Source organism: Arachis stenosperma, chromosome 8, assembly GCF_014773155.1.
Source record: "Arachis stenosperma cultivar V10309 chromosome 8, arast.V10309.gnm1.PFL2, whole genome shotgun sequence".
NCBI lineage: Eukaryota > Viridiplantae > Streptophyta > Magnoliopsida > Fabales > Fabaceae > Arachis > Arachis stenosperma.
Genome location: NC_080384.1, coordinates 25,589,666 through 25,607,049, shown reverse-complemented (window position 1 = coordinate 25,607,049; position 17,384 = coordinate 25,589,666). Strand labels below are relative to the sequence as shown.

Sequence of the window (17,384 nt, the reverse complement as noted above, 5' to 3'; positions counted from 1 at the left end):
TGAACATATAAACCACATTCATATCAAAATCACATGATTGTAGCAATAAATCAATGAAGTTGTGGGAATCACAAAGTCATCTATGCATGGCTCCCGAATACAGATCCCAAAGCACCAAAACATGATGAAATTTCAAGAAATTGAATAAAATTACAAAGAGGAAGCTGAAATTAAAGAAAACAATAGGAGAATATGACAGAACCATATTACATTCTTCTTTAATATTTTTATAAAAATGAGGAGAAGAGAAGGATGAAACTCTTTTCTCAGTCAAACAGAGAGAGAAAAAGTGAAGTACAATATGAAAAGAATGAATGAAGACATTCTCCTAATGCATCTAAAACAACTTTGCATAACCTAATAAATAGCATACATGCTTGAAATCACATGAACAGAATCCTCTCTCACACCAAAGACCATAACAATAATAAAATTCAATAAACGTGTACCTAACCAATCACATCAACTACACAATTTTCAAGGTTACTTTCTATCAAAATGAACTTGTATCTATAGAGAAAAACTACCTACCTTAACTGTCCTAACCTCCTAAACTATAGTTGACAACTCTACATGAACACTTCTGAACACTGAGAATAAACAGTTACCCTAAGAATGACTTCATCCTAAATTTCACAGCAATCAACCACTAAAAATTTCAAAAGGCTATTCACTTAGCCATAGCTGATGAGATACTGGGTATGATATTCTCATTCTCATTCAAAAAGAAAGTACACTATTCATATATACTTATCTCAATTAATGTGATATATTAGTATATTTAAATAAATGAAATGACCTTTAACCCATGATCTGATTTAGCTCTTTCACTTAAATAAAAGAAAATTGCCTTCCAAGACACAAAACTTATATCCAACTGTATTTAATCTGTAATCTCTAGTATCTTATAATAGATATTGATACATTGATATCGATGTCAGAGAAGGCATTTGAAAGAAAACTAATAGATTCCTCATAATTCTTGATATAAAGCCATGCAAGAATGATTAATATGGTAATACCTCTGATAAATAATCCAACATAATTCCTAATATTTATGTAAAAGCAAAACACAAGCCACAATAACCATAGCAAATTAGATTCAATTGGTAGAGAAAAGAAAATGCAGTTAACCCAGAAAAAATTGTTAGCTATCTTCTGTTAATTTTTTGTATAGAAATATAAAGCTCCAGAGATATTGATTTTGAATAAAAGGAAAAGATCATAAAAGGAAATCAATGATAGAATTAACCCACCATACCTTGGTCTTCAACTTTCAGCCTCATCAATCCCCGAATTTGCCACTCCCCTGTTCTTCACAGACCGATAGAACTCCTCACAAAACTCATGAAACTTTGTGTCGGAATCGATAATTTTTCTACTGGAGAATAATCCTTCAGGAGCCTCTGAATCACATTGGAGTAGGTGGAGCATCAGTGGCTGCGGCAAACCGGAAACAATGCACTGGCGGGGTATCGAAGGCGGACGGCATGGAAGAGTTCAACGACGATGGTTGCGGCGAGAAGTACCTTTTGTTGCCTCTCCTTCTCCAATTTGTACTGCTCTATCAAACTCAATTTTTCTGCAACCTACATGATTCATGAATGGTTCAACATTTATCAAACAGTGTTCTATTGTCTACCGATTTGTATTTTTCTAAAAATGAAAGATGCTTGCAGTAGCGACAAATCTATGAAATATGGATCCAGAATTTACAATGATGCTGCTCATGACACAATATTACACTTAATGAAGCAAAATTAAACAAAATGAAAATAAGAGTTCGTACCTGATGATCAAACTCAGCACGATCCATTGCCCGCACATCACTGTGAAGCTGCAGGTCAATCGGCTGTGTGATTTCTTTGACAGGAGGCTTTACCAAACACTGAAATATTAGCACAGAAGATAGTTGAGTAACTCAATACAGTCTATACAGCAAATGCAAGCATGTCACTGAAATGGAAAAAGTATGAGTTGTGAACTGAACACAAGATTTTGAGAGCAAAATGGGCACATCAGGTTCATCTGTTGTCCATGGAAGCCCTTGGGCTATTGGTATCCTTTGCTTCTCTTCCTCTGTCATCATTTCATGTATCTTCTTCACAAATTCTTCCTCTTTCACCTTCCCCCTTTCCTGCATTGAATTACAATATCCATGTTATTATCCAATTCAAAAATCAATGGAAAATTGATTCAATCAATCAATTTGTTGCATCAGAATAGGCATTACCTCAGTTCTTAGCTTGAATGGTTTTTGGCTGGTGACTCTCAGCTGCTGCTTCTTCTTCCACCTGCTTCCCCCAAAGGTGCTAGTTGATTCCAAACTCTGAAAAAAGCAAATCCATTCAATTCAAATTTAGAAAACCCTCATTTGAATCAAATCTTCATTTTTTTTTCTCAAAAAAGGTAAGCATCCAGAAGACTTACATTTCTTCTGCTTCTTCTACCTCCATTAGAAGTCCTGTTAGATACACTGCAGTTTGAATAAAAAGTATAACAAACATCAACACAAACAGATAAATGCTACTATTAAATAAGTAGTATAACATAGATACATATATATCATTTTGAACACACATCTGTATATCATTTAATTGGTAGATATACCAAAGTGTCTCTCTGTTTTTAATTGGTAGATAGTTCCAATTGTATTAGGTACCCAAAAATCAGAACGCATGTAGAGCATATAGAATGAAAACACTATAGAGGAAAAAAAATCACGTTTAATTTTCCATTATCCACAGTCCGTGAAAAATTAACAACAAAAAAAAATAATAAAACTACAAAATCAGGTATGGCTCCTCTTATATATGTCTAAGCATGTGACCCCTCCCAAACTTCTTTTCATTTTACAAATCGAATCAAATTTCAATTAAATCCCACAAATCCATATTCCATAAAATGCTGCTAAGAATCTAAAATTAAAAATGGATTATAAGTGAGAAAGAAACATACCAGGAGCGGCGGCAAGTGTTTCAGACACTGCAAAAAATAAACAAAAAAAAGTCACATAAAAATGAAAACTTTATCTGAGAGAAGATTCGAAAACAGGAAGAAGGAAGTTATAATTTGACTGACATCCACAGTTGGAAGCGGAAGGGGCGGAGACTTTGCATGCAGCGGGGAGAGCGAGGGCCTTGGTGACATTGAGAACGACGCCGAACTGAGCGCTGCTCTTGAAGGCTTCACACAGACACTGAGGCGCCGTTTTCAGAACCGATTTGAGCCCGGAGCAGCAGTTACCTTCCGGCTTGGTGGTGGTGCTGCCATTGGTGACGAAGGACAAGCAATCCGCCATGGTTAGAACCAGGGAGGAGCAATCCACGGCGGGGGCTGGGGCAGCGTTGTGCGAGTGGGACGGTGAGGCTCCGTTAGCTCCCAAGATGAAGACTGCACAGAGAACAATGAGAGAGAAACAGAAACGGGTTGGTGAGTGTGATGCCATTTTTGGGTACCTAATACAATTGGAACTATCCACCACAATCCTCTCCTATGGCTTCTTGTTGTTGTCGTTGTTCTTCTTCAATGATCACTCTCTCAATCTCAGCAGCTCCATCTTCTTGATCTTGCTCTTGTTCTTGTGCTTGCTTGTTCTTGAAGAACTCTTCCTGTGACTTCCTGAGATTCTGGTAAGCCACACAGAGACACTTGTTGTTCTTGTTGCTCTCTTTGCACTTACAAAACGACAGCGTTGAGTTTGAACCCTGATCACCATCACCACCACTCCCTTCGAACTTCTTGTTCTTATTCTTCTTTGCAACAACGAACTTCCTCTGCCTGATCTTGTTCTTCTGAACGGAATTCACGGAATTCACAACACCCTCCTTTGCTGCCGAGGATTGTGGCTTCTTCTGTGACTTGGAACACGATTTCTTCACAACAGGTGAAGAAGAAGGAGAAGAAGAAGAACCACAAGGATTGGATAAGGGTTTGGAAAATGGAGTGGTATTATTGTTAGGGTTGACATTCTCGGAATATTTGGAGGGTTCTTGATTCTTTGATCGGAAACCCTTGGCTGGAGTGGTTTGTGAAGTGAAGAAGAGAAACACAAGATTGGAACTGAGAGTGATGTGAAAGGAAACCACTTTCTTTGACTCAGACCATGTGCTTTCTATTTTTTATTTTAAAGAAAACTCAAAAATCCAAAAAAATTCCACATCAGCGATGTTTCCTCCTGAATTCTAGTATGTATAGATAGATATAGATACCTTGAAAAGAAGGTTATTTCAGTAGTGGAATTCCAACGTGACATTTATTCTGAGGTTTTATTAAGATATTAATATTTTCACTCTTCACTCATCATATCCTTATTACCATACCACTCCTACATGAAACCATTTTCATTACACTTCACATTTCATGACAATGTCAAGTTTTTCTATCCTATTTTTAAGTTTGCTTCACATGTGCATACTAAATTTCAATTTTTGTAATTTAGAATTTAAATTCAAAATTAAAAAGAGAATCTCTCAATTCTCTGTTTTCAGTTTTTTCTCTTCCTCATCAAAATTAAGAAAATGATTCTCTCCATTTTTTTTCTCCGTTCACTTATTCTCTTCTTCTTTAGTTCTTATTGGTTTCTTCCATTCACTTTCTTGAGACACACCCTCACTATCAGGCGGAGGCACGAAGCTTTGTGTAGGATCTGCTTCAATCATGAATTCGTAATGCTTTGCGATAACAAGTTATGTATGTTCTTTATTATTTAATCTAATCTATGTCTTTTAATTTTGGTAATATTTGAAATATTGTTGTTAGTTATGCATATGCGTCTTTGTTTGGTATGTAACTGTTCATGCAGAACAACCAAAACCTTATTGTTGTTGCCAGAAATTTATTTTCAATTCACCAAAAAGTCTTAACCTCTTTCCCTCTTATATTCAATTTGCTTACAATATATAAAACCAAATAAGATTTTTTATGTCAATGTACCTTAAAAGGTTGGACCTTCTTTCACAATGGGACTTCGTTGGAAGAGTTTACATCATCAGAAATTTTTTTTACCAGGAGATGGCACATATTTTATGACATAGTAGAAAAGAACAAGGTCAAATTTGACGTTTCTGTTGATAATGAGAAATCAATGAATTTAAAAATTTTAAGTATTTGTTAGGATTTTCTCTTCCATCAAACACTATAGTTCCTTCTGGCAATTAATTTGTTTCTATTTCTCATTATTTTATCTATTTATATATGTAATGGATATATTTATTTGAATATAATACTCTAATTGTCATTTTCATTTTTTTTATTAATTTCTGTTTCTTTATCAATTTTTTTTTCTAGAAGCTTTATACATAACTTTCGTTGTATTCTTACATGGTATTCAAGTTCCTACTACGAAATTGATGCATTCTAATTATCGGATAATTTTGTGCAGCGATATAATAATTTTTTAACCGATAAAATTTTAAACTAAATCATACTCATGTAATCAGCTTCAAAATTTCTCTTATATCATATGTAACGATAATTTATATACTACTGAAAAATCATATAATTCTTATAATATATTTTTACCAAATTTTTTCAATAAATACATAACTATTTGTATAGATGTATTATCCTATATACATAAACATAAAGCCAGTTATTATAACTCAATACACCCAAACCATATATCCATTAATATTTAACTTGCTATGATAACTCAAATTTATATTCTTAAACACAATTTAACATTTTCACGCAGTATATAATTGTTGTTGTATTGATCACATTTATATATTTCGTTGTTACCTTGAAATATTGAATTAGTTTCAGTGACTTCTCATTCATTTTACACAAAATAGTTCAATCAATGTTTTGTCATCTATTTTATACTAATTTATTTTAATGAATTTGTACTCTATCTTTGAATCATACATTTTTTATCTTTTTTTTACTATTCTATAATAGTACATAGTACTCAGTTCTTTATGTACTTTACTATTCACATAATTATTTTTTTCTTTTATATTTAGTTACATGTGTCACTTAAATTTGTACATTTCATTTGATTTTGTGTGTGTACAATCATTACTCATAATTTCAATTATCTATCATAATTTTCTTTTAGCCAATCATCTTAATTGTACACTGTGATTATCTTTATGTTCTTTCTCATTATTATTGATTTTTTTTTTGGAAGTCATGATGGTTGTTCACATTATAAATATTGCCCTCTTTCAATTTATTTTATTATACCAAAACAACTCTTTTTAGCACCATCACCAAATTAGCTTGATTATATTTTCTTTCACTATTTTTTTATTTAAATAATAACTTCATCTTTTAACTTGCTAAAGATATTAAAATTACCAATAAAAATCAAAATTACAGAATAAAAATTAAAATTTTAAAATTGTGGTCAATCTCACCAAACGATCCAAATTATTATAAAACACTTATACATATATTATTAATATAAAAACGTTTTCATAATAAACGAGTTTTATTAAACTTATCATACCCGTGCATAGCACGGGACAATTCACTAGTATTAATAGATTTGAAAGGTAAATTGAGTGTTATGTTATTTTATTTGAAAAATGATTGAAAAAAATTAACACCTTAAAAATTATGTTAATGGAGGGTAGATGATACTGACAAAATTTTTTTGTATATTTGAATTATAGATCAGATACATTAATGTGTGTTTAAGTTGTTAACTATCTTAATAGTTTCTCATAATTCTTTAAATTTGCAACATCTTTAAATTAGTTTTGGACTTTTGTAGGATAAAGTTACTAGACTTTTTTTGTAAATATTTTAATCTATTTTTATTTTTATTTTATCATAGCATAAATTTCACTCTAAATAAGTAAAGTGTTTTTTTCCTCCAGAGTCTTTTTAAGACAAAGTGTTTGGTGAATGACTAAGTTTCATTGATTCTTGAGCACGAGTATGAGCAGCCTCAACAAACTTATGATGATCCTATGAAGAAATTGTCTATGATGGAAAAATTTGCATCTTATTCTTTTAGCAATGTAATTATTGACTAATTTAACCATAAAAACCAATTTGAAGTGTCTATGATGCTGTATCATAGCAGTAATTCTTAGGTTAATAAAACGAAAAGAAAAAACAACAAATAAGAAATTCATAGTTTTTTAAAAAATAAAAAGTCTTTAATAAATTACGTTAACATTTAATTTTTTATTTTTTATTAAAAAATAAGTTTAATTTTTTTAATACACTTATAGAATTATATTTTATAAATTATGAATTATAAATTTTAGGATATATTTAGTGTAAATTATTGGTTGGTTTAATCGAATTAACTAAAAACCTATTATTTGATCGGCCTAATTAATTCTCAAAATTATTCTGTGAAAAATCGATTAAAAAATCAATTGAACTGGATTGATTTTTTGAAGGTCCTTCGCTACTCACCCTTAAATAAGGGCGATATTTTCTAAAAATAACAAAAAAAAATTGAAGCCTACAGGCTTTTTTTCTCTCAATTTCAAAATCCCCTTCCGAACCTAGTCCTATGAGAGAAAATCACCAAAGCAAAGCAGCCACAATCAGCCCCCACCACTATCGGTGCCGGCGGTGACAACTCGAAGGTCTGCTCTTCTCATCGCGTCGCCAGAAGGTCGGTTTCGTCGTCTTTGTCCTTGTGTCGTCGAGCTCGGACCTATCCTCGTCGCGTTCGTCGTCGTTGAGCCCGCGTTCAAGCCATCTCTCTCTGTCGCTTCTTCCGGTAAGCACTACCTCTTCAATTTATTTTTGCTTGTTATATACTTTTGTTAATAATATTGATTGAATTGCTGGATTTACTACTTTACTGATTTTGAGTTGCTGCCTATTAAGCAAGGTTCTGAAAATTGGATCAGACCGGCCAGTTGAACCGGTTTAACGGGGAACTGGCAAGGAAAACGGTCTGGTTCTCTCCCTAAAACCGTTAAACACAAAACCGTTCTAAAACTGTTGAACCGGCCGGGAACCGGGCGGTTGGATCGAATCGGAAACCGACCGGTTCTTAGAAACGACGCCGTTTTGCCATTTAGAACAGAAAAAAACACTCGCACTTCACCCCAAACCCATTCGTGCTAGCCTAGCCCCAGTCACACTTCACACGATGTCTCCCTCTCCCTCCTTAGCCACAGTCCTAGCCCCCAACCCAAAAGCCTACCTCTTCCACGGATCCGCCGCCGCCATCCGTCGGAGGCGCCTCTTCCTTCCTCCTGTCCGAGGCCGAAACCCCTAGCTCGGCACGTAGTCGCGTCGTCTTCTTGCTCGAGTTCGAACTGCAAGCCGTGATCTCGCCGTCGTCGTCCTTCTCGTCGGCGTTGTCTTTCTCTCAGTCAAGGTTAGTGGTATGAACTCTGAAATTTCAAATTACTCAAATATGCAATTTCTGAAATTAGGGATTTGTGAATCTGAACTCTGAAGTTAGTGATTGATTTCTGATATGTTACTGATTCTGTTCTAATATGTGCTTTTGTTACTGATTTGTTACTGATTCTGAAATTGAGTAATGGATTTGTTACTGATTCTATTCTATGGTCTTATGGATGATTATTTGATTTCTAGCCGTTCTGTTGCTGTTTTTAATTTGGATTATGATTTATTGATTTTAGTCATGGATGGAAGTATTAATCAAGAAGCAGTTGCTGATAATGCCTGTTTGAGTAATAATTCGTCTGCCAATCCTCCTAATTCAAATGATTCTGCTAATCCTAATCCACCTAGTTCGAATAATAGTCAGTCACATGGTTCTTCTAATTTATGAATGTATTTGTTGATGGATCTGTAATTAACTAATTACCCAGATTAGTGTTTTAGTGTTTTCTCTGTTTTCAAATTTATTGTTACTCTGTTTAGTGTTTTCTAATTGCTCCTTGGCTAGTGTTTTACACTTTTACTGGTTTACTGGTTGCTGATGGCTCCTAATTTTTTTGTTGACATTTGCTAATGGCTTTGATTTGTAGTTGCTGGCTCCTAATTATTGCTGGTTTTGCTGGCTTTGTTTGTTGCTGAATGTTGGTGGCAGAATTTAGATATGGTCATAATTTTTTGATTTTTCAATGTGCTGTGGCTGGTCTTTACTTTCGTATCTGGTTATGGATACTTCTTTGTTTTGTAGTTGCTGGTTTTGCTTTGATTTGTAGTTGCTGGCTCCTAATTATTGCTGGCTTTGTTTGTTGCTGATTGATGCTGCTAATCCTAATCCTAATCCACCAAAGCAAATTTGTAACAAGTTCTTGCGGATTTTGTTAATTTTTTATTATCCTGAGTTGCTGATTATTTGACATAATGTTGTTGCTGATCGTCTGAAATAATATTGATTGAGTTGCTGGGTTTACTACTTTACTGATTCTGAGTTGCTGCCTATTAAGTATTGAACTACTGATTTTGTTAATTTTTTATTATCCTGAGTTGCTGATTATTTGACATAATGTTGTTGCTGATCATCTGAAATAATATTGTTGCTGTTTTCTGATTTTCTGATTTTGAGAGTTAATTTTATTGATGGTTAATTTTTTCTGATTTTCTGATGTTCCAGATCCTGACCATGCAAACACAAAAAATTGGTTAGTATATTTTCTTGTTTCAAGTTTTTTGTTTCCTTGAGTATGTAGTCTTATTTTTGGAACTTATTGTGAAGATTGCTTTAAAGTAGAAGCTTTGGGAAGACCTGTCCCTTTTCAGTTGTATGTGAATCCTGGAGAGGTACCATCATACACACTTTTAAAATTTTTATTATATTACACCTGTTAATTATGAATCAAGAATTAATTTTTCTTTAAATTTGGCGCAGGATGTGAAAGCGAAGCTAGTGAAACTCTTTAAATCAATCAGTCATTCCTGCTGTATCATTTCAGCTTCTGGACATATATCAACAGCAGAATTCAGCAACCTGAACTCAAATAATTCTGATACATATGAGGTACAAATAAATAATCATTTATTCCATTTATGTTCTTCTCATTTCATTTATTTACATGCCTTTCTTAAATCCTTGTGCAGGGACACTTTGAGATTCTCTCCTTGACCGGGAACTGTTGGGGTCAAGAAGATGGTGCATCTTGGTGGCTGAACGTCATGCTAGCTGGGCCTAATAGGATGGCGTTTGGTAGCATCTTCATCGACAGATTGATAGCTGCTGACACCGTAGTTGTAAGAAACTTTGCAACTTATTTGTAACTTCTGTCGTGTTGTATAGAACTCACTAACTTTGTAAGTTTTTTTTTTAACTTTTCCTTTAGCTTCTTATGATGAGTTTAAAGAAAGAAAATGAAGAGAACACCGATGAAGCTGAAATTTCTGAGGAAAAGAGCACCAAGAAAAATGATGAAGCTGAAACTTATGAGGAAAAGAGCGCCAAGGAAAAGAAGAAGAAAAAGAAGAAGAATAAGAAGAAAAAGAAGATGGCCACCTCTACAACTGGTGGTCTCTTTGATTTTTTTTGGACCTGGTGGTCAAAGGGAAAATAGTTCCAATGCCCTCTGTTAATTTTCTCAAATGTTTTCCATTTATGATTTGAACTATGCTTATTACATTGATAATTCAGTTTTTCTTTTCTTTTTTTGTGTACGTTGATTGTTTATACTCTATCCAATTTTGAATTGTGCTTCGGAATAGAACATTGATCATTGTATGTAAAGATTGTGCTTTGACCTCCATTGATATCACTATTGATTCTGAAAACTTACTCTAGAGTATTTGATTGCACACACAAACTTTGTCTGCCATTGGCCAATGGCGGATTGCATACATAAACTTTACCAGGGGGGTAAATAATGAATCGTTGTATTAATATTATATTGTTTTATGTATTTGATTTTGTGGAGTTAGCTAAGAATGGGAGTGGACATAGAGACTCGGTCCACCGTATAATGATGAATGTTAATTAAATAAGGTTGAGCCTAACTGGAGCAACAATCTTGTTTGTTTGCAGTGAATATTAGTGCCTTGAAACTTTTAGTATCATAGAATTTAATGCGCACAGCACAAAATGCAACAGAACTGTGCCAAATGTCACCCATGGCCCAAGATAAACCCCAGTCATACATAAGTGAATCTAACTCTCTTACACATGTTGAACTAGCACCATACAATCCCAGCCTCTATCCTTCCCTTTCCATAAACAATTCTCCTGATGAGTTGATGGAAGAGACCATGGTCATGGAAACACCCCAACCCAACTTGGATGTTGTTATGGAAACGGAACCACCGGACCCAAGTGAGTCGATCTTCTCAGGATCTGAGATTGATGACATTATGGCACAAGGAATAGCTGTGGTGTTAGCCTGGAGAGACAAGGAAGCCCTTGGAGGGGAAGATGTTCACATGGACTGATCAAGCCCAGATGCACAGAAATATGGTTTTCTTGCTGATCCCAGGAGTGGTATCTTCAACTTTTTACTCTTATCATATTATGATCATACTCTCATGGAATTCTAGGGGGCAGTGAGCCCAAAGTTTGCTAGTACTATTAGAGAATACTATAGACACTACAATCTTCATGTTGTAGCGATCCAAATACTCATTGCGGTGGACAGGTGGTGGACAAGTCTATTAGGAATTTTGGGTTTCAGTTCTCCTTAAGCGTTGATGCTAATGGTTTCTTGGGAAGGATTTTGCTCTTCTGGAATAACGCTAATTTAAGAATTCAGGAGATAGGCATACATGATCAAGCACTTCATGTCTCCATTAAGGATGGGAGAGATAGATGGCTTCTTACAATAGTTTATGCCCATTTCTAAGGGTCTGTTAGAAAAGAAGTTAGGAGGCTCATAAATAATATCTTCAAGCACATTCATATTCACTGGCTGCTTTGTGGCAATTTTAATGATATTAAGGAAGTAAACGAGAAAAAAGGGAGAGTATCCCCCGAGTTGGCACAAATAAAGAGGTTTAGATATCAGATGGAGACGTGTGAACTTATAAATTTGGGTTTCTGTGGCGCGGGGTTTACCTGGAGGGGACCTATTTGACAGGGGAATGAACGTATCTTCAAAAGGCTTGACAAAGCTATCTGTAACCAGCAATGAAGACTTAAGTTTCACAATGCAGTGGTGGAAACGTTGCTGCGTATCAAATCTAACCACCACCCTATTCTCATCAAGTGCAATGGTGTGCAGCTAGCTATAAAATCCAAACCCTTCAAGTTCGAATTCATGTGGAGGTTGCATAGCGATTTTCAATCATTCCTAACCCAACATTGGTCGAAGCATATACCGTTATCTCAAGTCATTCTTTCTTTTGTTGGATAATTGAAAGGTTGGAATTGTAAGGTCTTTGGACATCTTTTTAAGCAAAAAAGGGTCATCCTCAATAGACTCAAAGGCATCCAACAGTTTCCGAGATATGGTCGTAACGATTTTCTTGACAATTTGGAGAGTAATCTAAACAGAGAGTTAGAGGAGGTTCTTGATAGAGAATAACTCTTTTGGTTATAGAAATCAAGAGAAAATTGGTTTGTTCAGGGTGATCGTAACACCCAATACTTTTACACTAAAGCCATCATTAGGAAAAGGCGAAACAAAATTCTAAAACTTAGGAGTGCTGATGGAATATGGATAGAGGATCATAATGCTCTGAAGGCCCATGTGTGCAGTTGTTTTTAGAAGCTTTTTGAAGACCTAATGACCAACTGGGATTGTCAACTAAACACCATCAATTTCTACCCTGAATTGGATAATAATACAGCCAATAGCCTCTTTCAAGTGGTGAATAAAGATGATGTGGAGAATGCCATATTTTCGATGGATTCGTTGAAAATCCCTGGTGAAAATGGATTACTTGCTAGTTTGTATAAGGAAAATTGGCAGGTTATTGGAGAATCTATGATTAGCTTTGTGAAAATAATCTAGAGGAACCCCGAGGGTGTTAACAACATCCTTTTAACTCTTATTCTCAAAATTGAATACCCAGAATTCATGATCCAATTTAGACCTATAACCTTGTGTAATGTGACATACAAAGTGGTGAAGAAAATTCTTGCCAACAAAATTAAATCTCTCATTGATGAAAGAATATCTCTTAATCAATCCAGTTTTGTGCCTGATAGACGAATTCATGATAACGTTATTATTGCAGAGGAAGTAATACATTTCATGAAGGGGATCAAAACTAGAAAAGGGTTCATGGCAATGAAGATCGACTTGAAAAAGGCATATGACCACCATAGCTGGACCTTTGTAGAGCAAAGCCTAAAAGAATTCTCTCTCCCTCCCAACATTGTGGAGATTATTATGCATTGTGTCAAATTTTCTAGCTTCCAAGTTATCGAAAATGGAGAAACCACTGAGAAGTTCTAGCCTACGTGTGGCATCAGACAAAAGGATCATTTGTCCCCTTATATCTTTATCACCTGTATAGACAGACTATTCTATATGATAGATGATTTGACTAAAGGTGGTGAATGAATTCTTTTTAGAATTGAGAGGAATGGACCAAGAATCTCACATTTGATGTTCACTGACGATTTGATGCTTTTTGTAGAGGCCGTATGGAGGTAGATAGAGGTTATTCGCGACTGCCTTGACAGATTCTACAGAGCCTCTAATCAACTAGTCAATCCCGAGAAGACAACTATCTTTTTCTCGAAAGGAATTTTGGAAAATAGTAGAATAGCCATTACAGCGAGAGGGGATTTTCAGGTAACTAGGGAAGTTGGGAGATATTTGGGAGCCTACTTTTTAGAAGGAAGAGGCCGAATTAAAAGTTATAAACATATTCTTGACAAGGTTAAGAACAAGCTTAGTGGCTGGAAACAAAAGAGTTTATTTATGGCTAGAAGAGTTGTCTTATTCCAGGCAACTATTACACCCATAGCTAATTTTGTTATGCAGCACAGTAAAATTTTCAAAACCATATGCAGCATCTAGAAAGCCAATCTCGTTAAGTGGGTCACTCTTTTTCTCCCCAAGGAGGCTGAGAGATTGGGAATGAAAAAGCTGGAGGTGATGAACATAGTTTTTCTTACCAAAATTGATTGGGATTTGCTTGTTAGGCCTCAACCCTTTGGACTGATGTTCTGTGGCACAAATATGATAACAAAACTCTTAGTAACATGAATCATTCTCTGTCAAGATGCTCTGATCTGCGGAGAGTACTTGCTCAAGTGTGGGATACCTTAGAAGATGGCATCATGCATAGTATTGACAATGGCACACTAATAAAATTTTAGAAAGATGACTGGCTTAATCTAGGAGGACCTCTAATCGAATACGTTAGGCCTAATTATCCCATCATTGATAAAGATGTTGTAGTTGCAAGTTTTGACATAAATGACAATAACTGGAATGTGGAGGAGTTTAGAAGGTTTCTTTTAGAGGAGGTTCTTCATCATAGCCTGAAAACACTCCCTGGATGGTAGATTCACTGTTAAGTCCACTTATTGTTCTCTTACTAGGCCGCCGTTACAGTAAATAATAATGTTTGGAGAAAAAATTTGGAGTTAAAAAGGACTCCAGCACATTAAAATTTTGGGATATACAAAAAAATAGTCACCAAATTAGTTATTTGTATAAAATATATATTTATACACAAAATATAGTGACTGAATAGTGATTAATTTTTAGTGTATAAATAATATTTTTTATTTTTAATTTTAGGTTAATAAAAAAGTATGAATTATGATAAAGCGAAATAGATTATGAATCGAAAGTTAGGGTATGCAACACTATACTAATTGAGTTAATTTTGGGGGCTTCTTAATTTGATTAATTATTATTGTTGCTGAAAAGGAATCAATGGTCAAAACTCAAAACAAACAGCCGTGATCCAAATGGCTTTATTATAATCAGTGGATGGTGGAAATTAAATTACGGATTTGGAAAAGAAATAAAAGGGAGCAACGTGCATGCAATGGAATGAATCCATAACGTAAGTAGCAAAAACTTGTATATACCAATTTGAGTGGTGATCACACATTCACAAATCACAATTTCACACTACTTATCCATTTTCAATATATCATTACGGAAGCTGATTCCACGGATATTATAGCAACAATCGAAGATGACTACTTCAAACTTGTGTCAATCAATGAATCAGATTCTGAAGACTACCAACTTCCAAGTATAATGTGCTAATGATGAAGCAGAAAAAAGGGATACTATTATTTTCCTAAAACATCACACACTCTTTGACTCCATCCACCTTATGTTCATTATTATTTAATAAGAAAAACTCTCAAAAACTAGTACTTTTATTAAAATATAATCAATATTTAATTATAAAAAAGTGTAATAATTTTATATTATTAAAAGTATTAATAATTATTAATTAATTAATGACTATAAATCACAAAATATGCTGATTCTTTAATACTACTTATTTAACAATATCCGATCATGTGCTTTTTGTTTTTCTCGGCATTCCCAAATAATTTTTTTTTAATTTATTGAAAAACTACACACACATTTATCTAGTTATGTGATTTACCTATAAATTATGAATAATTACAAAAGTGAGTTATCCACTTATCCAATCCAACGACGTGGTGGAGACGGCGCAAAATGTTACATGTGTGTGTATGTCACTTGTCTTAAAATAGAATACTAACGAAAACCGTAACCAACGTTAAAATGCCCGATATTGGGTTCTTTGTTTTGTATATCTCTTTGGGTCATCATGGCTCGTCTGATTACCTGAGCCGTTTTTTTTATGCCTAGCAATGCAATTTCAATGAACAAACTCATATATACATGAGATATGCTTCAATTTTTGGAAAATTATTAGCCGTTTATAGCACCATATTTAATTTTCCCTTTTTCTGTTTTCACTTTTCATCACCACTTTTTTCCCAATAATTGGGTTTAGTATTCTGTAGATTTGTACTATTTGACTATAAAAAATTTGATAGAGTTTTAAAAAATAAAGATTCAAGTGTTGTGAAAATTATTAATAAGTCCTTTATAAATTATGACCAGTAGAATAGTATTGAATCTTAGTTATTAATGTAAATATAAAAAATGACTACAGATTAATTTTTTTCGTTGATTTTTTGAATTGTCAAATGTTGTTTTTGTTACGTGTTTTATCTTGTTATGTTGAGATTATTTGTTTAAAGAAAAAATTATTAGTGTAGATTTAGTTGAAGTCAATATGAGAGGTGGACCCCGTTTAAATTAATAAAATAAGGTTAAAATAAATAATAGAGTATATGCATGCATTTTTTTTTAATTCAAGAATATATGATATATAAGTGTATTATTTTGAAGCCAGTTGATGGGAACTAACATTATTTCTCACTCGATAGATCAAGGAGGAGAATAAATTGTTTGATTTTTGTCCTTTCCTGTCTCAGAAGTAATGATAATAAGGATTGATGTTTATTTGATTATTTTTGTTGATATGTCTCAACAATGAAAAATTCTCTTAGAAGCACTTCTTTTTTTTTCCTTTTTGGAAAAAATGTTAGGGTATTCAATATAAATGAAAATATAAAATGTGTGCAAAATGGTATAAAAATAAAATGGTTAAGAAATCAACTTCCGAAATTAAAGCAATATAAATCATTAAAGTACTGATTACATTGCTTAAAATAATGATGATGCCACGTTGGCATTGAGTCATCGATGATGAAGATTGGATTAATTAAATGACACCATTCTCGCTGGTGGTAGACCCTTAGATTTGATTAGCTACCACAAATAATTAACAATTAACGAGTAACAAGACATTATAAAAGTAATGAACACAATTTGCAACTCGTGAACCGTATCCATCAAAACCTGATGATGTGATATATCTTTATATGGTGCAAATAAAACTGATGAGAATGCAAGTTCTTTATTACATTCCACTCTTTTTCTTTTAATTTATTTGCGCTAAACTGCTAATATGTTTATATTGTTGTTCAATTCAATGATTCATGATCGTATAGATGGGTCCGTTTGATGGTACCAAACATGCATGCGTAGATTTTAATACAAATTAATTTGATGCAGGTTGCTGGGCTGGCTGGTATCATGATGGGGATTATTGCTGATGCTATGTACTATGTAGGCCCAGTTTCCTTTTCCCTTTAAAATACCAAAACATTAAAAACATGCACTCATTCACCCATAGATGGAAATTTATAACCAATTTAGGCTGAGCAATTAGGTAACTTGTTTGGTTAAATAAGTATTAGAAATTTAAATTTTTATTAATTAATATTTAAATTTTAAATAAAATTTAAATGTATAGTAAATTAATCTTTAATTTACTAAAAAATATATGGTTAGAAAACATAACAAATTCATGTTTTATGATTTTATATTTTTATACTTAGCTATCACAAATTTTGTTATGAACTAATTCACTTATGTAACGATATTAAAAAAAAACTTATGTAATGATATTACAACATAATTAAATTAATTTATTTACATTTAGTAGTTAATAAAAGTGTTTGCGAGTAGATCTGTCAAATGGTCAATTCGATCTATTTAGAG

At 33.6% G+C, this 17,384-nt stretch overlaps 2 protein-coding genes across 4 annotated transcripts; one reads left to right on the top strand and one right to left on the bottom strand.

Annotated features, from left to right (window-relative positions):
- Positions 1-1,433: 1,433 nt before the first annotated feature.
- On the bottom strand, positions 1,434-4,661 carry LOC130945652 (microtubule-destabilizing protein 60-like). The gene is made up of 9 exons (XM_057874354.1): positions 4,610-4,661; positions 3,482-4,114; positions 3,082-3,393; positions 2,955-2,985; positions 2,431-2,476; positions 2,234-2,329; positions 2,018-2,137; positions 1,790-1,888; positions 1,434-1,589 (listed from the first exon to the last, which is right to left on the bottom strand). Exons 1-9 carry the CDS (start codon positions 4,659-4,661, stop codon positions 1,434-1,436), a joined length of 1,545 nt encoding a protein of 514 aa, XP_057730337.1.
- Positions 4,662-7,406: 2,745 nt separating this feature from the next.
- LOC130943514 (AT-hook motif nuclear-localized protein 3-like) lies at positions 7,407-10,518 on the top strand. Of its 3 annotated transcripts, none has more exons than XM_057871420.1 (7): positions 7,407-7,690; positions 7,805-8,299; positions 9,497-9,524; positions 9,599-9,663; positions 9,752-9,880; positions 9,961-10,110; positions 10,200-10,518. In XM_057871420.1, the coding sequence occupies exons 3-7, from the start codon at positions 9,506-9,508 to the stop codon at positions 10,425-10,427; spliced, it is 591 nt and encodes a 196-aa protein (XP_057727403.1). In that variant the 5' UTR covers positions 7,407-7,690; positions 7,805-8,299; positions 9,497-9,505; the 3' UTR covers positions 10,428-10,518. The 3 variants fall into 3 exon arrangements, with proteins under 3 accessions (XP_057727403.1, XP_057727402.1, XP_057727404.1); XM_057871419.1 differs by having other exon boundaries at positions 7,801-8,299; XM_057871421.1 differs by having other exon boundaries at positions 7,407-8,306.
- The last annotated feature ends 6,866 nt before the right edge of the window (positions 10,519-17,384 follow it).